At 50.4% G+C, this 19,130-nt stretch overlaps 10 protein-coding genes across 10 annotated transcripts; 4 read left to right on the plus strand and 6 right to left on the minus strand.

Moving 5' to 3' along the window:
• Positions 1 to 208: 208 nt before the first annotated feature.
• On the minus strand, positions 209 to 1,662 carry MDM10 (mitochondrial distribution and morphology protein 10; the record flags this gene model as incomplete). The annotated part of the gene is made up of 2 exons (XM_041698395.1): positions 209 to 1,497; positions 1,566 to 1,662. The coding sequence occupies 2 exons, from the start codon at positions 1,660 to 1,662 to the stop codon at positions 209 to 211; spliced, it is 1,386 nt and encodes a 461-aa protein (XP_041551584.1).
• Positions 1,663 to 2,005: 343 nt separating this feature from the next.
• MRT4 (ribosome assembly factor MRT4) lies at positions 2,006 to 2,844 on the plus strand (the record flags this gene model as incomplete). The annotated part of the gene is made up of 2 exons (XM_041698396.1): positions 2,006 to 2,199; positions 2,298 to 2,844. The coding sequence occupies 2 exons, from the start codon at positions 2,006 to 2,008 to the stop codon at positions 2,842 to 2,844; spliced, it is 741 nt and encodes a 246-aa protein (XP_041551585.1).
• An 888-nt stretch (positions 2,845 to 3,732) lies between these two features.
• APUU_12220A (U1 small nuclear ribonucleoprotein 70 kDa) lies at positions 3,733 to 5,020 on the minus strand (the record flags this gene model as incomplete). The annotated part of the gene is made up of 4 exons (XM_041698398.1): positions 3,733 to 4,355; positions 4,427 to 4,523; positions 4,576 to 4,703; positions 4,759 to 5,020. The coding sequence occupies 4 exons, from the start codon at positions 5,018 to 5,020 to the stop codon at positions 3,733 to 3,735; spliced, it is 1,110 nt and encodes a 369-aa protein (XP_041551586.1).
• Positions 5,021 to 5,295: 275 nt separating this feature from the next.
• MRPL51 (mitochondrial 54S ribosomal protein mL43) lies at positions 5,296 to 5,832 on the plus strand (the record flags this gene model as incomplete). Its single annotated transcript, XM_041698399.1, has 3 exons — positions 5,296 to 5,334; positions 5,398 to 5,480; positions 5,541 to 5,832. 3 exons carry the CDS (start codon positions 5,296 to 5,298, stop codon positions 5,830 to 5,832), a joined length of 414 nt encoding a protein of 137 aa, XP_041551587.1.
• A 353-nt stretch (positions 5,833 to 6,185) lies between these two features.
• APUU_12222A (putative RING finger domain protein) lies at positions 6,186 to 7,329 on the minus strand (the record flags this gene model as incomplete). The annotated part of the gene is made up of 3 exons (XM_041698400.1): positions 6,186 to 6,332; positions 6,384 to 7,178; positions 7,285 to 7,329. 3 exons carry the CDS (start codon positions 7,327 to 7,329, stop codon positions 6,186 to 6,188), a joined length of 987 nt encoding a protein of 328 aa, XP_041551588.1.
• Positions 7,330 to 7,877: 548 nt separating this feature from the next.
• Positions 7,878 to 9,540, minus strand: APUU_12223A (pre-mRNA-processing factor 19 family protein; the record flags this gene model as incomplete). Its single annotated transcript, XM_041698401.1, has 5 exons — positions 7,878 to 8,341; positions 8,401 to 8,864; positions 8,931 to 9,369; positions 9,425 to 9,469; positions 9,528 to 9,540. 5 exons carry the CDS (start codon positions 9,538 to 9,540, stop codon positions 7,878 to 7,880), a joined length of 1,425 nt encoding a protein of 474 aa, XP_041551589.1.
• A 433-nt stretch (positions 9,541 to 9,973) lies between these two features.
• Positions 9,974 to 10,520, plus strand: APUU_12224S (DUF4604 domain-containing protein; the record flags this gene model as incomplete). The annotated part of the gene is made up of 2 exons (XM_041698402.1): positions 9,974 to 10,004; positions 10,054 to 10,520. 2 exons carry the CDS (start codon positions 9,974 to 9,976, stop codon positions 10,518 to 10,520), a joined length of 498 nt encoding a protein of 165 aa, XP_041551590.1.
• A 390-nt stretch (positions 10,521 to 10,910) lies between these two features.
• On the plus strand, positions 10,911 to 14,480 carry RIA1 (GTPase RIA1; the record flags this gene model as incomplete). Its single annotated transcript, XM_041698403.1, has 6 exons — positions 10,911 to 10,973; positions 11,061 to 11,081; positions 11,154 to 12,079; positions 12,131 to 13,639; positions 13,710 to 14,032; positions 14,101 to 14,480. 6 exons carry the CDS (start codon positions 10,911 to 10,913, stop codon positions 14,478 to 14,480), a joined length of 3,222 nt encoding a protein of 1,073 aa, XP_041551591.1.
• Positions 14,481 to 15,080: 600 nt separating this feature from the next.
• Positions 15,081 to 15,836, minus strand: CSL4 (exosome non-catalytic core subunit CSL4; the record flags this gene model as incomplete). The annotated part of the gene is made up of 1 exon (XM_041698404.1): positions 15,081 to 15,836. One exon carries the CDS (start codon positions 15,834 to 15,836, stop codon positions 15,081 to 15,083), a length of 756 nt encoding a protein of 251 aa, XP_041551592.1.
• Positions 15,837 to 16,411: 575 nt separating this feature from the next.
• On the minus strand, positions 16,412 to 18,495 carry vac8 (protein anchor VAC8; the record flags this gene model as incomplete). Its single annotated transcript, XM_041698405.1, has 6 exons — positions 16,412 to 16,743; positions 16,809 to 17,558; positions 17,619 to 17,864; positions 17,919 to 18,032; positions 18,093 to 18,213; positions 18,310 to 18,495. 6 exons carry the CDS (start codon positions 18,493 to 18,495, stop codon positions 16,412 to 16,414), a joined length of 1,749 nt encoding a protein of 582 aa, XP_041551593.1.
• Between the last annotated feature and the right edge of the window lie 635 nt (positions 18,496 to 19,130).

Genomic DNA, 19,130 nt, shown 5'->3' on the forward strand with positions numbered 1-19,130 from the left:
AGCAACGGAATCTATCAAATATAGGTAGCCTCGACCTACACAGAGGAGTTTTGCATATATCGTTATATAACATTGAAATAAAAAAAAGAAATATACGATATCGGTCTCGCAATAACGCAAATTCATGGCGTCTATTGTCTCATTAAATCTGATAAAATATATGCTTCTAGACAGTGTTCATTTACATAGATAGATCCAAAGAAATCCCTCACGAAGAATATGATACCGAAACCCCGACGCCCCTCCAGTATGACGCCGGTGAGCCCCCACCGCTACCTTGAGCCCCGGCTGTACCCGGGGAGTTTGCATATGACGATGGTGAGAAGGAACTCGGGCCGAGCCCGACCCCAGCACTTACCAGAAGCTCCTTCACCCGACCTTCCCAGAGAAGACGAACATTCCAAGATTGGTCGACTCGTAGCTTGAGAACTGACTCTTGAGTTTCGTCTTCATGGTTTGGTGGTGGGATTTCTGGTTCGGGAGGTGCCAGGGGAAAAGCTGAGGGATCCCAAACACGGACCTTCCTGCGGGCCCATTCAAGATCGGCGCCATCGTTTCCCGCGGCCAACTTGGGCTTTTTCGATTGTCGCCATAGTTCGAATCCCGCTACCATCTCGCTTTCCCAACTATAAACATTGAAACCGAACCGAGAACTAAAGGACAGGTTTGGAGAGGCGCGTAATGAGTATGAGGTAGAGAGGGATCCCGTCAAGGGAGTTAGAGTGAGTGTTAAAGTATATGGAAAAGTTGATATGGGAGCACTAGGGCTGGGTATCAATGACGACGACTGTGGGATGGAAGCTGCTGGTAGAGTGCTGAACCTTAGGCCCGTGGACATGCCTATTAGTGATGATACCGGGGAGTAATAGGCCTCTGCGCCAGCTGATAACAGCGACAAGCGTTGGATATCATTGTGAAACCGGGGATCGGGGCCAAAGTTCCAGAGTCCGCGCCAGCCGAAGAGGGAATTATCCGTACTGAATAAATATTCATTGCTGTACTTTCCAGTGTCATGAGACAACTGGGTCAGGAGGGTAGCCTGTGGTGCGGACGTTGATAGTGGAGGGCCGCGTGTCGAGGACACAGCAAGTGAGAGCTGCATAGTTGGGGAAATGCGTCGCAGGAAAAGCGCGTTCAGGGTTGTCGGTGGTGGCAAGTGCAACGTTGCATGGAGCAACGTTGCCTTCTGTCCATCCGGGCCTTGTCCGTAGCCATTGCTTCCACTCTTAATTCCATCTAGTATAGAGTCCCAATTCCACGAGTCAACAGAGGGGGCGATAGGCGCTTGCACTTGTCGATAGCCTGGTGCGAGATTACGAAGAGGTATTAAAGCACTTTTGCTTGGTAGGTTATCAAAAGATATGTTGCTGTATAGGTACGATACGGAGCCTTCGATCAATCCGACGGTACCCAGAGTATAACTTGTCGCGAAGTTGGGGGTTGACAGAGAGGAAAGGTGAACCCGGACACGCTCGGGAGTGGTGAAATCTAGGAGGGCTGCACAAACAATCAATGTCAAATTCCTTGTCAATGCATATGTAAATGCCTGAGAGCGAGCCACTCACACTGCGTTGTCGCCGTGAGCGACGAGTACGAATTATCGCGGTTCCATTGCGTCCGCTCCGCGAACGCGAGTTGGATGTAGTCCATGAAATCAAGCATTGTCAGGTATCCACAAGAATATAATAAGAATATATAGATGTTATGACAAATGTGATTTCAGTGAAGCAACATGCGGCATAATGAAGTTAGAGATCAACTGTCTAAAGGAGCGCGATAATGCGCTGATGAGGCCGCGGGCAATCAGCTCATTTCCCCTTTGGGCGAGTCGGATAAGGCCCCGCATCAACATTAATCCGGCGTTATCAGCGAAGAAAAAAATAATTCCACTGCGATTCAACAATATTCTCCGCACTTGTATATAACCCAACTCACTGACCACGAGTCTCAACAACGGACTTCTGACTGTAGGTGTATACTATTGCCAATCGTCAATTTTTTCATCATGCCTCGTTCCAAGCGTTCCAAAATCGTCCACGAGTCCAAGACCGCCAAAAAGTCCCACAAGGAACAGACCAGACGCCTGTACGCTAATATTCGCGAATCCGTCGAGAAATATGATCACCTTTTCGTTTTCTCCGTCGACAATATGCGAAACACATATCTGAAGGATGTGCGCACGGAATTCGGTGACAGTCGGTGAGTGCACCCATTTAATATTCAATTCTCCGCTGCGCAATTCTATACATGTTCTTCTATCACACAAGCCTAGTCAACATATAACTGACCAAACACAGCCTATTTTTCGGCAAGACGAAGGTCATGGCCGTCGCCCTCGGCCAGAACCCTGAAACTGAAGCCGCTGAAAACCTCCACCTCCTCACTCCCTACCTGACTGGCGCAGTCGGCCTCCTTTTCACCTCTCGAGACCCCACTTCCGTTACCGACTATTTCGAGTCTTTCCGCCCTATGGACTTCGCCCGTGCCGGAACAGAAGCCACCCGATCTTTCTCCATCCCTGCTGGTCTCGTCTACTCCCGTGCTGGCGAGATCCCTGCTTCAGAAGACGAGCCCATCAGCCATACGATTGAGCCTGAGCTGCGCAAACTGGGTATTCCTACCCGTCTTATCAAGGGCAAGGTTATGCTTGAGTTGACGGGTGGACAAGATGATTTCCCTGTTTGCAAGGAGGGAGATGTTCTGGATTCCCGACAAACGACACTGTTGAAGATGTTTGGCGTTGAGTCGTCGGAATTCAAGGTTGACTTGAAGGCCCACTGGACCCGGGAAACCAGCAAAGTTGACATCCTGGCGAAGGACGAGGGTGGTATGGATGTGGAGTAAATTTTCGGGCTTCTCAAAAGTGGTTCTCGTTTTGTTCCTTTTTGACGGAATCCCCTTGGGCATCTCATGGAGTTAGGATAGGCGTTTCTTTCTCTTTATTTACAACCACACTGTCGCTCTCTCGAGTGAGAGATTTGATGCACCTTCACGAGCGCATGACGGATATATAGAATATCAAACAAAAGAATTTCGTCTGTTCATACCTTCGCGCTGGAAAAAAAAAACTAGAAAATAATTGTACCTTTAACTGTCTACAAAAACTAAATAACCTGTCATTTAAAGCTCATTAAAAAAGAACTATTTCCGTGCTTTACAATCATACGAAGATCTCTGGCATAGGTTATCGCTGATGAGAAACCTTACCTTATCTTCTTACCTGAAATGCAAATATCCTCCAAACAGTTCCACCTAAGAAATATTCACTAAAGTACATACTTACCCCGAAGGCCAGTGGTGCAGCCAGGACGGGCCATAACAGGGGAAAGGACATGACAGGAGGGAGAAAAGAAAGTGCAATCGAGAACTGGAGAAAAGCATTGGGTCGACGAGGGCCACGTTCAAATCATGAGTCCTCTTCCGATGAGAACCTCCAACCTCCGGAAAAGCAACGGATCCTTGGAAACAGAGCTAATGAAATAAGTTCCCCGCGTGGCAATAGATAAATACTTTGCACCCATTTAATTGTGAGCTTGATGGTTTTTTCGACTGTTGTAAGTAGCCGGGTCCGAGATAGCCGCTGGTGTTTGGCGTTGGCCTTGCGTTGTCTTACCCAGTGCAATGTTGGGGTGGGCAATAAGAGCAAAGAAAGACTATCAACCAGAAATACCCACCAACAAACCATCATAGCGTGCCAGGTTGACAGAAGTCCCTGGGATAAGCGGGGTGCTTTTAGTATCGCCGCTTAGCACGGGGATCGTCGTATGAATCATCTTCATGATATCTCTTTCGTCCTTGGTCCTCCCTGCCTCCGTAGCGGTCGCGCTCACGCTCGCGGTCACGGTCGCGGTAACGATAGCTGTCCCTGTCACGGTCACGGCGGTCATCACGATCACGGTCTCGCCTGTCCCGATCTCCATAGCTGTCCCTTGGGCGGATGGGCTCACGATTGCTACCCGTGCCACCGCGGTCACGACCTCCAAATCCTCCACTTCGGCCACCTCCTGGTCCCGATGGAGCATTTGGTGGCGCCTGTCCACCGAATCCGCCCCGGCCTCCTTGGTATCCAATACCTCCGCGGGGTCCGAATCCACGGTCGTTTCGAAATCCTCCTTTGAAACCTCCTCTCCCACCAAAACCACCCCGGAAACCTCCACCATAACCACCGGGTCCAGAAGGCGGGCCAAAGCCCCCTGGGCCAGTAGGTCGTGAAGGCAGTGCTTTTGTGTAACCTCGTCCCCCAAGACCACCACCGAACCTACGAGGCTTCCATCCTTTCACGGTTCGGCCACGTTCAACATCGACCAAGACACGTCGGTCTCTGATTCTGATACCGTCTGTTTCCTTGTAGGCCGCTGGATTCGACGAGAGAAGATCTGCATTAGTATGAAATGTGACAAACGATAGAATCACGTATTAATAATACCTTTCATGTCTTTTTCGCGTTCATAAACGATAAATGCGTAACCTCGGTGTGGCTTCTTCGAACCTTTAGGCGTAACGGTATCTTTTACAATGCGAATCTAAAGACTGTCAGCTTCTGGTAATTTCAAGAAGTATCCGTAGTGTCGGTACTCTTTCGATAGGACCGAATCGTCCGAACTCTCTCTCCAGATCTTGTTCGGTCACTTCATAGCTTAACCGAGAAACGAAAAGAGACTTGAAAGGATCACCGCGTGCTTGCGCATCATTATTAGGGTCAACTATTCAAAACGTTAGCAGGGGTTAATCGAGTCCGGCGTCATCGGGCAATCATACAAAGCTCGAAGCCTTCGGTCAAATGCTTATTCAACCGCTCCTTGTTTTCCAGTTTTTGACGCCATTTGCGCTGCAACCAGGTTTCGACTGGGTTGTATTCAGTCTCCTCTGCTACCTTTTTCGCTTCGGGAAGGAATTGCGCGATGCCTGAGATTTTGCTCTTTTTGACGTCTTCGGGGGCGCGATCAATGGGAGTGACCCAACGTAGGGGTGGGCGAGGCTGGAAGAGCGCCAGCAACGGAGGGGGAAGCTTGTCCGTCATTTTGCCCCGGGATTATCTCAGTCGAATTTGTAGATGGGGGTTTCAACGACCGAGATAAAGAGGCATGAGGAAGCTTTGTGAGTAGAGTACCTCTGCGTAGCTCGACCGAATTTCGCGTTCCCCGTTTGGATACCTTGGCTTCGTTAACCGCTTGGCGCGTTAGGCGGTGTTGCCGCGAGCCAATGAGATCGGACGATGACCGGGTGAAAAAGTCCCCATTCAATTGCTGGCATCGAAGTGAACAAGACCACTCACTATCAACAGAAAACGCAACGATGCCGGTAAAAGGAATTCGAACAGTAGCTGCTGCTAGGGTATGTGCAATTGTCACTTTCTACATATTTGTCCGCCATAGGGCTCACTAATACTCTTCACAGAACGGCGTGGGCGCCTTCATCCTGCAGTGCAAGCGCCTTGACTTCCACTACTGCGACTGGGCGGGCAGTTCTCGGGGAATGCTGTATGTTTTCCTCTGCGTTCTTATACTGGAAATTACGTTTTCTAACGCTGATAATGATAGGGCGTTCTTGAAACACTCCCTCCCAGCTTTCGCGCAAGAAAACCCTCAGATCGAGATCCGAGTTTCACCACGACCTCACAAGCACCCGATCATCAAGGGCCACTATATCAACGGACGTGAGAAGGCGATTTGTGTGCGGAACCTCGAACCCGAACAAGTCTTCCAGAAGGCCAATCTGTTGAAGCAGGCCAGTGGCGAGAAGTTGAAGCGCACCAAGAAGCCCGTTACGAGTATCAACGACAGTGTGCGTGGCATCTGGTCTCCTTACCATGGAGACCTCCGGTCGGTTTGAGTCGGGACTTCTGTTGGTTTTTAGCATCGGTGTTACTTTGCATTTTTTGTGTTATAGGGATTCTGTTATTATATCCTGAACATTCTCCATGGTTGATGGCCAGTCTGTATTATATATGTGCATATACCGTTTGAAACAGACTCTTAGACCGAAAGTCTCTGAGCATACGCTTCTATTATTCTCCTTTAAGTAAAGGTTGATATGAAGAACTAATAACCAAAAGCTCCATTCCCGCAATAACGAGAACAATATGTCCGAAAATAAATGCAACGAGGGTATCGAAACAATGAGAGAAAATGCCCAACCCAACACCAGGCCATGCAGCCGAAAAATATATAGCCAACCAGGAGCCATCATAAATATACTTGAAACATTGCTTTAGGAGCGCTAACAGGCTTTCCACAATCGGCAACTTGACATTTCGCGAATGGCCTTGTCTTTGCGTTTGCTTTTTTCGCCCGAGTTAGAGAACGATTGGTTGCACATTCTCCGCAATATACCTGTAGTGTGTTAGACATCAACCAACTTGAGGCAGAGGTGTGAATACGAACATGTCCACATTGTTTCGCCACCCATATTTGTTGTTTAATGTCATTGCCCGTTCCAAGCTCTTCATCACAGTTAGGGCAAGTAGCGACATCATCCTCGGCGAGACTCCTTGTGAAGCCTTCTGGCGCCGGGGTCGGAGCCTTGTAGGAGCTTCTTGGCCGCTCCCGTTCAGGTCTATCTATATCTGGCAGCCCCAGTAATTCCCATTCCGCATTATCCAAGTTGATGGTTAGGTCCATCGGCCCACCAGCATCTTCCCCGATCCACAGGGTTTCTAAGTCCCCGCGCGAGAGATGTGATGCTGCCCTCCATGGAACTTCTCGCCGATAGCGCGGGTCATTTGTAGATCTGAACATCTGCGGTAGTGGCAGGAGGCGCCAGAAATTAGAGGCCGTGAGACTTTGCGTCCTTGCTGGTGGTGGCGGCCGTGGCGGCCGTACAGTTGAAGAGAGAAACTGAACTTCCGGGCTGCTTGGAGGATCTGGTTCCTGTTCCTCTTCCTCGTCTTCTAAGTTGACGACGTCTGCCATTATCTCTCGTCCAAATCGAGGTGGCCGAGGTTGTCGTCTACTGCTTTCAGGAATTTGCCGCCTGGGAAGCTCTGGTGAATCCGGCTCATTCGTTAAATCAATAACTTCCGAATCCTCTTCTGGCGGCACAGGAGGCCCCGCTGCGGGCCGGCGGAAATCGAGGCCATCGCCAGCGTAGCGGGCTGGAGGCATGGCTAGTGGAGGGAGGGTAGGGCGAGACGTTGAAGTTGAAGTTGAGTGGGTTGCTGAGTGTTCTTGACGGGGTCGCTGCAACAAAGATCTCAGCGAACTTGCGGTGAAAGTCAAGGTTGTAGGAGACAAGGCGCGAATATAAGAAAACCCCGCATCAAGAGGGGAATGAGGCAATACCGACCTTTCTTCGCCGAGCGATAAACTGGACCCCGGAATCGCTATTCATGATAGAGTGGCGATTGTTTGTAGAGTATTGAGGATGGGAGTGGGAGAACGGGAGGAGAAGAAAGAGGCGAAACAAAGGAAAAGAGAAAGAAAGGGTGAGGGGACCCTGAAAGATTGAAGATTGGAGAGTTGTAGCAGTGAAGCCTCAAAGGCGGTCATTGTGGAGGCCATTCGATTGCTTAGTTACCGTATGGCGAGCCAGCCAGTTCCGCGAGGCGGGCAGTTGGTCGGTGACGCTGGATCCGAGTCCATCGTAAAAGCAGCACCTCCTGCGCTTAAATGAATTGGATGACACCAAAGATAACCATAAAATATGCCTCAATTCTGTTAGAACTGTTGGTCTTGGGCTGTTTATCCCCGAGCGTGATCGGCCCATCCAAACATGAAGGGGAAGTGAGAAGTTAACTATGCATCACGCTATTGTCCTTTTGTCCTTTATTCTCTTTGCTATATCCCTTGCAGACAGAACACCTAAAAGTACAAAAATAGAGCCACGAAGAAATAAACTAACAAAGAGTTTCTCCGCTACTTTCCAGGTATTAGATATCATTACTGCGCTGTCAAGACTGAGATTCCGCCATCAGTATTCAGCGCCACGATGCTTTGAGCAGCAGAGCCCCAGGCAACAGCAGCCGCAGGCACTGCACTACGCAAGGGCTCTGACCAGGCCTTCGCGGCCTTAGAGTACTGCTGGACGGTTAACCCGCTAGGGCCACCGGTGAGTAGGAATTGTCCTGTGTAGTCCCAGTGGATTGATTCGACCTGGCTGCCCGTTTCTAGAACCTTGACTTCCTTAGAGCTGCGTAGATCCCAGATAGAAACCATGGTAGAGTTCGCTGTCACCGCGGCCAGGAAGGTTCCATTTTCTGAGAAGAAAACTCGCTTCACGGGACCGCCGAGGTCGTAATTTGCGGCAACGGCGCCCGTTTTGATGTCATAGATCTTAATCTGACTGTCCGCACCACCAGCGGCGAGGAGGTGGCCGTCAGGGTGGAATTGTACCGAGAGAAGGGCTAAAGTAGGAAGCATTAGCTAAGGGTCAGGTACTGCGGGTGTTGTAGGGAACGCTTACATGCGTCATTGAAATTCTGCACGATGACTGCGTTTGTAGTCAGATCATACAGGACGTAGCTCTTGTCTGCTCCAACGGATGCAACAATATCACCGGTCGCATGCAGAGCGAGGCTCGTAGCTGCACCGGCATGGGAGTTAAAACTTGCAACCTCCTTGTTGCCCTCAAAGACCTGCACAGTGCCCGTGGAGGAAGCGACAACCGCTTTCTCACCAGCCCAAATTGCATCCGTGACCGGGCCACTTATCTGAAGAGTTTGAATAACCTGTTTCTGAGACAGAGAGAAAACGCCAACAATACCCTCTGCGGTCTCGACAAGGGCTGAATCGCCGGATGAGTTAACCGATAACGTTTTTCCACCGGGGTAAAAGGGTTCGGTGCTCTCGCTCGGCTTATAGGCGGAAATAGCTTCGCTGGTCGCCCATCCTTCGGGAACAGGACGCTTGCGGCGAGACTTAGAGAGTCTGTCCAAAGTTAGCCGAACAACCCAGGTTTATGATTTTATGTGTGAATAAATCTGGTAGACGTACGATGCCTGCGTGCTCTCCACTCTCGCCAAAACCTCCTCAGGCAGTCCAGCTGAGTCCACCTGCATGGCATCCCCGGCTCCAGAAGCCCTTGCGCCAACAGTGACCTTAGATAGCGCGTCGCGAGCCTCATCTCTTTCCTTGGTCAACCGCGCAATCACTCGCACGGCTGCATCGTGCTGATATAGCGCTGCACTCAACTCCTGTCGCGTTTGAGCTAGGGTCTGGCGCAGTGTGTATGTCTCCAAAGCCAGAGCGTCCCATTCTTCCTGAAACACGCTGAGCAACGAGGGAATCGAAGTGAGTGTGGGAGGTCGGGGTCGGACGACGCGCTGGGTTTTGACCTCAATGAGTTCGTCTGTAGAAAGTTCATCCCCGGTCACCGGATCCTTGCCATTCTCGGCGATGTAAGCCTCAATGAGACGCTTCTCAAAGACGCTGCCTATTTGAGAGTCAGCGGTCAAAGGTGGTTGGTGTCTGGAAGTCTGCAAACCTACCGCTCTTAGGCGAGACGACAGGCTCTTGCGGTGCCTCTCCCGAAACTGTCGCAATGGTTGTTAGTAAATGCTCAAAATAAAGGTGGTCTTGGTTCTAGCTTACTTGCGCACAGCATGATGTGTAATCTGGTTGTTTGATGGAGAAGACAGACTGAGAGGGTGAAGCTGCGGCTCCTTGGACTTTTCGACTGTCGCTGAATTCGGACTAGCGTCACCGCCGCCGCTTTGCTGATCGCTGATTGCTTGGCGGCCAGCACCCAGCAACTTGCATCGACTGATGACGCTGTGGGCGACTCTGAACAACAAATATACCTGGACTCGATGGCTTAATGCGCGTGTATAATCTAGCGCTTACCGTCACACAGCGTCTCAACTGATATGTGCATTCCCTAGACTGTGGAAGGCATCACCGAGCATAATCTCTCGGGGAACTTGATACGCTGAAGCATGAGGAACGGCTTTGCTCTCTTGCAATTTTCCATACAGCGCATCGTAGGTACTCTCTAATACTCCTGGGCATTGGTCACTCGGTTATTACTCGATCAAGCCATGTCATACAACGCGAAAAACCTCGCCTATGGTAAGTCCCCTTCCCCCTTCGCAGGGTACTCCTCTAACACCGGCTCTAGACGCGAAGGAGCCTGCGTTTCTGCAGCGACTAAAGGGCCAATACGGAAATACCTCTGGCGGCCTAGAGCGCCCAATATCACAACGACCTCGCCGGGTACGAGACGATAACGAGGATGACGGACCTACATACGTCGATGCGGAGAGCAACGAAGTGATAACCAAGGAGGACTACGAGGCCATGGTGAATGGCGGTGGCGACCAAGAATCCGAACAGCCTGAGAATGGTGTAAAGGACAAGGACGCCGCTGCCGAGGAGGCTGGAAACTCCAAGAAGAAGACGGAAGGGTCAACATCAAAGCAAAACATGGCAGAGATTGGAGGACCTCGAAAGCGAAAGCAAGCAAAAGTCGTTGGGGATGAAGATGAAGTTCAAGAGCCTAAAAGTGAGCCAGTGCGGCCAAAAGACCCAGGGCCTCGAAAGCCGAAACAGAAAAAGAAGAAAATAAAGCTCTCCTTTGAAGAGTAATCTAAGCAGCACTTAGCATATCGTATCTCAGTACTGTACGTAGGGGCGCTATCGAAGCTGCCGGTAGCTACATACCTTCTTCCAAGACTTTGTAGTAGTAACAACCCCACCCGCCACGGTAGAAAAGACGTAAGCTATATAACAGATGACTCATGTTGACTCTTCATGAGCCAAGTGATTTATCATAAACTGGGACTGTGAGCGGAGTGAAGTCATATTTGACTAAAAACAATAGTTCTAAAAGAGTTGTTGTGGTGAAATATTTTCCCCAACACAGTTCCGCAATTCACGGAACACCAAGAGCGAAATCCTCTATCCTCACGCGATAAGCCGTCTCGAATTGGGAAAATTTTCAGATCTCGGTCGCGGTAGCAGCGCCATCCTCCGAAAATGCCTGTTGTCAGCGTCGAAGATCTCGTCCGTCTGCAGCAGAAGCCAGACGATATTCGAAATGTTCGTTGCCCCTCCATTACCTTTTCATCCCACTTCGATGCGAAAGCGGGTGACGTTCTAGCTTGCCAGACTGACCATGTTCTCCAGATATGTATTCTAGCACACGTTGTACGTTGAATATGAGACGGATATCCAAATGGGATATCGCATGAATTAATCTAATCTTTTATTTGAATTCAGGATCATGGGAAAACATCACTGACAGACAGTCTTATCGCCACGAATGGCATCATCTCGCCCAAGCTGGCGGGCAAGATCCGCTATCTGGACTCACGTCCGGATGAGCAACTGCGCGGAATCACCATGGAGTCTTCTGCGATTTCGCTCTTCTTCTCCATGATGCGGCGCTCTGCGCCAGACGCCCAGCCAGAGGCGAAGGAGTACCTCATCAACTTGATCGACTCTCCCGGGCACATCGACTTTAGCAGCGAGGTATCAACAGCCTCGCGCCTCTGCGATGGGGCAGTGGTCCTAGTCGATGCTGTAGAGGGTGTCTGCAGCCAGACAGTGACTGTTCTGCGCCAAACATGGGTTGAACAGCTGAAGCCGATTCTAGTCATCAACAAAATGGACCGACTAGTTACTGAATTACAGATGACCCCGGCAGAGGCTTACTCACATCTGAGCAGGCTCCTAGAGCAGGTAAATGCTGTGATTGGTAGCTTTTATCAGGGTGAACGGATGGAAGAAGACCTCCAGTGGCGAGAGCGTATGGAAGAGCGTGTCAATGCCGCAACCCAGCAGAAGCAAACTCAAGATGGTGAATCTGTCGATGGAAGCGTTGATGGCGCACAATTCGAGGAACGTGACGATGAAGATCTATACTTCGCACCTGAGAAAAACAACGTTATCTTCTGCAGTGCTGTCGACGGCTGGGCGTTCACTGTTCGACAATTCGCGGCAATTTACGAGAAAAAGCTCGGAATCAAGAGATCTGTTCTTGAAAAAGTTCTTTGGGGAGATTACTATCTCGATTCCAAGACTAAAAGAGTTCTGGGTCAGAAGCACCTGAAGGGCCGGGCTTTGAAGCCCATGTTTGTCCAGCTGGTGCTGGATAGCGTCTGGGCTGCGTACGAGGCCACCACTGGCGGTGGTAAAGGAAAAGGGTATGGCGAATCTGTGTTTTTTTCTCACTTTATATACTGACCGTGTTACAGCGACCCCGCATTGCTAGAGAAGATCACAAAGTCGCTGAATATCAACATCCCGCCATACATTCTACGCTCTCGCGATCCTAAAAACATCATGACCACATTGTTTTCACAGTGGCTACCACTCTCTACAGCACTCTTGGTGTCAGTCATCGAATACTTACCAAGCCCCAGGGCAGCCCAAGCCTCTCGATTACCGCCAATGATCGAGGAGTCACCGGGATCAAAGTTTGTGGATACAAAGATAAAGGACGCAATGGTTCAATTCAAGACCGGCGCCGATGAACCGGTTGTGGCATATGTCAGCAAGATGGCCGCCATCCCAGAGAGCGAACTGCTAGCAAGCAAAAAGACATCTGCAACGACCATGTCCGCCGATGAAGCCAGAGAAATAGCCCGGAGAAAGAGAGAAGAGATCGCCAAGATGCAAGCAGAAGCCGCTGGTAATAACCAAGACGACGACTTCTCTCGAGTAACTTCCGCGTTCGAGAAAGCCACAGTAGATGATGCTGAAGAAGGCGAGCAAGATCAGAAAGAAGACCCTGAGCATCTAATCGGGTTTGCACGTCTCTATTCTGGAACGCTTTCAGTCGGTGATTCTATCTACGTTCTGCCACCCAAGTTTTCACCTGAAAACTTGCACGCAAGCCCGGAACCGCAAAAGGTGATCGTGACAGACCTCTATCTACTCATGGGAAGAAGTCTCGAGCCCCTCAAATCTGTTCCTGCGGGTGCCGTCTTTGGAATCGGAGGTCTCGCCGGTCACATCTTGAAGACGGGCACTTTATGTTCACAGCTTGATGGAAGTATCAACTTGGCCGGTGTCTCCCTGGACACCCCACCAATCGTGCGAGTGGCTCTCGAGCCCGTAAACCCGTCTGATCTTAGCAAGATGGTCACAGGTCTGCGTTTACTCGAACAGAGCGACCCATGTGCATTATACGAAGTCCTTCCAAACGGAGAACATGTGATCCTAACCGCAGGAGAACTGCACCTTGAGCGCTGCTTGAAGGATCTCCGTGAACGGTTCGCGAAATGCGAGATCCAAACCGGCCAGACCATCGTACCCTACCGAGAGACCATTGTCAATGCTCCCGAAATGGCGGCTCCCAAGAACCCAGAACTAGGGAGAGGAGGAATTTTAACTGTCTCTGGGTCGAAGCAGTTGACCGTTCGGCTACGTGTCGTCCCTCTGCCGGAAGTTGTCACGGAATTCTTCACCAAACATGTTGGAACAATCAAGCGGTTACAGTCTGAGAAGCGAACCCCAAAGGCAGATGGTGAGCCTGATAGTACGCAACAGGACGAGGCCACCGATGCCGCAGGCGAGGCAAGAGACGTCACCCTTCTCTCTCTCGAAGATTTCAAGAAGGAACTCAACAAGACCTTCGAAGAAGTCAAGGAAGACAAGGAACTATGGAAGGACGTCGTCGAGAGGGTCATAGCCTTTGGTCCCCGCAGAATAGGGCCTAACATCCTCGTCGATGCAACAGCAGTCAACACATGCGAGAAATTGTATGCATCCATTCCCCTTCCCCTCCACCCTTATCTAAATGCCAAACACACTCACTAACAAACGACACAGCCTTCTCGATGACCACAAACAACAGCCCAGCATCCTCCCCGAAACCGCCAGCCGCGACGCCCTCACCGTCCGCGACTTCTCCGACAAAATCACATACGCCTTCCAGCTCGCCATGGGCCAAGGTCCACTCTGTCAAGAACCCATTCAAGGAACAGCCGTCTTCCTCGAGGAGATCCAAATCGACGCCTCAGAAAACGAGATTGATATGGGCCGTCTAACTGGCGAGACGATCCGTCTCGTCCGCGAAAGTATCTCCCAGGGTTTCTTGGACTGGAGTCCTCGGATTATGCTTGCTATGTATAGTTGCGAGATTCAGGCGTCTAGTAAGTTGCCCTTCGCTTTGCCTACCCCAATACTACAGTATTGCATGTACTAACCAACCCCACTTCAGCTGAGGTGCTCGGCCGCGTCTACGGCGTAATAACCCGACGCCGAGGACGCATTCTCTCGGAAACAATGAAAGAGGGAACGCCGTTCTTCACAATCGTCTCTCTCCTCCCCGTGGCGGAATCCTTCGGGTTCGCTGAAGAAATCCGTAAGCGGACATCCGGCGCCGCGCAGCCGCAACTTATCTTCGCGGGCTTCGAGGCCCTCGACCAAGACCCCTTCTGGGTTCCGGCTACGGAAGAGGAGTTGGAGGATTTGGGCGAGCTTGCGGATCGGGAGAATGTGGCGAAGATGTATGTTGACGCTGTTAGGGCGAGGAAGGGACTGTTTGTTCAGGGGAGGAAGTTGATTGATGCAGAGAAGCAGAAGACGTTGAAAAAGTAGATACTTAGGTATATAAAAAGGGTAGATGGCGTGTTGTTTCATATGATCTATTAAAAGAAAGGTTTATTGAAGGGTACACTGCCCTGTTTAGCTGAGGGCGTGAGCTGTATATATTTATATTTATCAGTTACTCGGCTTGATTTTAAAAATGGCGAGCGCAAAGCCTCGCGACCAATTCTTTTTCTTGCAGTGATAGTATAGATCATTGAGCATTGAAATGTGAATATCGGTGGTTTATATATCATAGACGACAGCAATTTAGAACGAAAATCGTCTTCTGATAAAAAAAAAATGATTTCATTGGGTATCTAATATATCTGGCTCACATTCATGCATGATACCAGCTACTCATGGGCATTGCACACACAAACACTGCTGCTTCGGGGTAGTAGTGTCGGTAACGTCCTAAATTCAAGTTGTTTTGGGTTTCAACTCCAGATATGCGCAAGCATAGCTCGCAGTCCATGCCGTAAAAATTACCGGCCGCGGAATGTGGACGTTCAGTGACTCGGTTTGCCATCAGACAAGATGGGACTAGGCCAAATGGCCGGAGTTTGGTTTGCAGTTCGTAGATTTTGCGCCGTTTCACGATGCTGTACTTCAAAAAGGCCTTGCCACCTTCCTCTGCTCTGCAGCCCCCGTAACAGGGTCTCTCATCTCCTTCCAGCTAACAGGGAACATCATGTTACCCGCCTCGCTGCGAGCCATGACAACGCCGAGGTCATTTCTTGCAGTCGTAAGATAATAGAAGCTCTGGTCGCCGAGAGAAATCACCGTCCCGCGAACAATATCTCCAACCCGAAACATCTCATCCATGGCAACCCGATCTTTCTCGACGGCGCGCACGTCCTCCTTCCGGATAAGCGCTTGGAATCGAAGCTCGTCAGAGCTGCTGTGGTTCTCGGGGTTTGCGGCGGAGGATAGGATCGATTCGATGTTATCGTTATCCGACGCCGACTGTGAGGGGTTCAATGCCTGAGAGCTCTTGGAGTCGTCTAAGACGACGAGTATTGAGACCGTTGCTTGCCGTTTCTGAACGCGGGTTACACGGGCTAGGACGACTGCATCGACGGCTGGGAGTGTGTTGTACTTGGATTTCGGGTTTGAAATTGTGGTTTGTGCAGGCGCGGTAGGTGTGGATGTGCCCGTCGCCGTTGTAGCCTTCCTCGCTGTTCTCGAAACACTGAGTACTGACTTTGCTTGAGACTTTGGCTCCGCCTGATCAACAAAGACCGGTCCGGCGATCGATGCATAGATGTGGGAGTGGTGAACATGGGTCCCAGGGCCAGCGGAGAAAGTCGCAGCTGCCCCTAGGCGCTGGCCTGGGATAGCCAGAGACGGTAGGGAGTTTGCCATCTCTGGCAAACCGCAATCAAGGCGAACAGAGTAGTAATGAGTGTCAGAGAGAAGGTGTGCAACTTCAGTGATCTGGAGCTGGGAAGGTCTTTTTTACAAGTGGATCACACCGGAACCAGAGTTTACCCGAATCCGCAACAACCAGTGAAGTATATACTGACTTAAAACAGCTAAGCCAATAGAGTAAGACACAAGACAGGGTGTTTATGGATGAATATACAGTATATCTAAGCTAGCGCTGCGACTGGGGGGTGACGCTGCATCTGACCCATCCGACTACAATATTATCCCCAGATACAACCACGTCATCACAGCAAAAACCGAACATGAATAATCAGTCCCATGAGGAAAAAGTAAAAGAAATAGATCCTATCACTCCGAATGCTCGCTGAAGAAAATGAAGTGACACCAAATCAAATGCCTCTTAACACCCATAACATAAAGTGAACAATGTATATCAAGGTAAGGAAGGTCAGAAAAAGTCGAGGAATAGAAGAGGATATTAGGAAGAAAAGCGCCCTGCGAGAAGCAGGATGCGAAGAGAAATTTAAGGAAAACCAGACTAGGTTTCGGCGTTAACCTTCTACCAGAGTCTGTTTAGGCCCGCCTCCGAGAAACTCGAGGCATCGCCGCGCCAACGCAATAACCTCGGCTTCGCCGTCCTCCGTATCTTCTTCATCGGACTCAATGTTCTTGTCAGATATTGACTTAACCATATGAACAAGATCCTCTGAGCTGGCAATATAGCCTAGAAGGCGCTGGTCCTCAGACTCAAGAAGTTGAAGAAGTGTCCAGATGGCGATATGCTGGAAAGTAGGGTCTCCGCTAGCAAGAAATCGCTTTAGGTAGCCGTAGATACCGCCGTTGGGATCCGCCCAGTCTCGGACAAAGATAGTGTAGTCTCCAACTATCGATGCATTAGCTTCCAGATTTGCGCTTCTAAGATTTGCGAGGATACCAGTCGGAACATACCTTTGGATGAAAGATTGCCTAGCGCGGCAGCGCTGTTTCCTTGAACTTCAATGCTGTCAGACTCCGTCAAAGGAATCAACACATCGAAGACACCAAGATTGAGAAGATGGGGTTTCAGGTCATCGCTAAGAGCCAAGACGGCTATAGCAGCAGTCATTTCGGACTGAACACTGATGGGTACGCGGAGGACAAGATCTTTACACTTTTGGACTGCACCAGCTTGAAGGACAAGCTCTTTGTTGCGGTCCGAGCTAGCGGCAAGATTTCGAAGGGTAGAGATAGCGTGGCATTGAATTTCTTCATTATCTGTTGATCCCAAAAGATCAACCAGCGGCTTAAGGAATCCGGCGTCGATAATAGGCGATTCGTTGAGAGGGTGAATTGAGATATTACGAATGCAGGCAACTGCGGAGAGAATGAGAGGGAGATAGGATGACTGTAGGAGGCGGAGTAGAGGCGGTAACCCTTTGGCGCGAACAATCTCAAGCTGGTACTTTTCGTCGGATGCAAGGTTTCGAAGAGCTAGAGCAGCCTGGCACTGCACTTTCGGGGTAGACGAGTCCATTAAATGCACGAGCGACTGGACCAATCGTGACTCTGTTTGGGCAAGTCGTTTGCGATTTGACGAATCAACGGCAATGTTACTAAGGGCAGTCGTGCAATAGTACTGGACATCGACGTCGGAGGAAGAAAGCAATTGAACGAGGACCGGAATCGCACCAGCATTGACAAGCTGTTGCCTGTTGTCGTCTGGAATACCAAGTCAGAAGGGAATTGGGACAACAGTCTACGATGGGGCAAAATGCATACCTGAATGTGTCATGTTCAGAAGGGCCCCTGTCGCATTGCGCTGTACACGCATATCTTTTGACTTCGCGAGGCGAATTAGCGGGCCCAGGGCGCCGGACCGGGCAATCTTAGCCTTGTTATCTTCATGGGTAGCAAGGTTAGTAATGCAGCCGACTGCATTACACTGAACCTCAACGTTAGGCGACATCATTTGCTTTATTAACGGGGCAAGCCCTCCTAGGGCAACGATCAACACCTTGTTATCCGCTGCTTTCAGTCAGCATACGTTGGGGAGGGAAAAGCAAGGCGACTTGGACCGACCATTCACCGCAAGGTTACCAAGAGCCGCACTTGCAGCCCGTTGAACCTCGATATCAGAACTCTGTAGCAGGAAAAGGATTGGTTCGAGAGTGTCCCTATCGACTTCGCGCACATCTGCGTTTGGCTCAAAGTTAGCCACCACAATGCTCATCCTACCGCCATATCGACACCTACCTCGTTCTGTGATCTCAGCGAATGTTAGACTGGCGCTTCGTTGGAGGTCTACATTTTCGGAGTAGACTAGAGTGCTCAGAGCACGAAGGGGCTCGCCGGAGAAGAAGTCCGTTTCAGCTCTCTGTTCATCACGTAGCGTTAGAAAACGACAACCGGCGCGAAAGGAGCGGAAAATAGAGCAAAAGTGTCTTCAACCAAGGAAATAGGCTGGACCTACGTTTTCAAGGTAGCCTAACAGATCAGATACAGCTTCCCGTTCATTGTCCGCCAACGTTGTGTCATAAATTCCTTCTCTTGAGCGACCGCCGAAAGGACTAAGGCAGGCCCCAAGGCAGGCGGTGATTCGGCAATAACGGTCGACTGTCGACAGGCCAGAGAGACATGCATTCGCGATTCCGGCCATGGCTTCAGAGCTGGGGAGCCAACAGGATCAAAATAAGGCCCCGCGAGCGTCGAATGTCAAAGAGTGAGATTAGGTTGAACGTCAGTCACCGCGAACGCAGAAAGCGTACACCGGGGAGCTTGGGTTGAAGCTGCTCCTCCCCTTTTAGATATATACCAGGCCGCGGTCTCAAATAAGCGGTTTCGCAGAGACTGGGTTATCGACAATAGAATAGAGGCCGACCGCAAGAGGAAGGGTGGGATGGAAAGAGAGGTTGGGGTTCGAAAGGCAGGTTGGACGGGGACCCAGCTCTGCATATAGGAGGAGCTAAAGCTTGACAAAAAAAACAAAGCGGCGTCGGGCGGTGGAAAGAGGGAAGATATAGCAATCACGACCGGTCGCGCCAAATCCTAACTATTCGCAAGAAATCGGCTCTGATCCCCAAGGCCCTGCACAGGTGAATGAAGGCAAGATGGAAGAGGGGGGGAAGAGAAGGGTGAAGATGGAGTTAGTGAATGACCAAGCGGGCTTAGTTTAGTATGGGCTCTCAGTCTCCAGCTCTGGCGGCTGGTGACCGCGGGCGAATGACGGCACGCATATCTTAAGCAGTCCGGAAGCTCCCACCCACCTCCACTACTCTTTCAGCTTTCTGAATA

The sequence above is a fragment of the Aspergillus puulaauensis genome, chromosome 1 (assembly GCF_016861865.1).
Source record: "Aspergillus puulaauensis MK2 DNA, chromosome 1, nearly complete sequence".
NCBI classification, from domain to species: Eukaryota; Fungi; Ascomycota; class Eurotiomycetes; order Eurotiales; family Aspergillaceae; genus Aspergillus; species Aspergillus puulaauensis.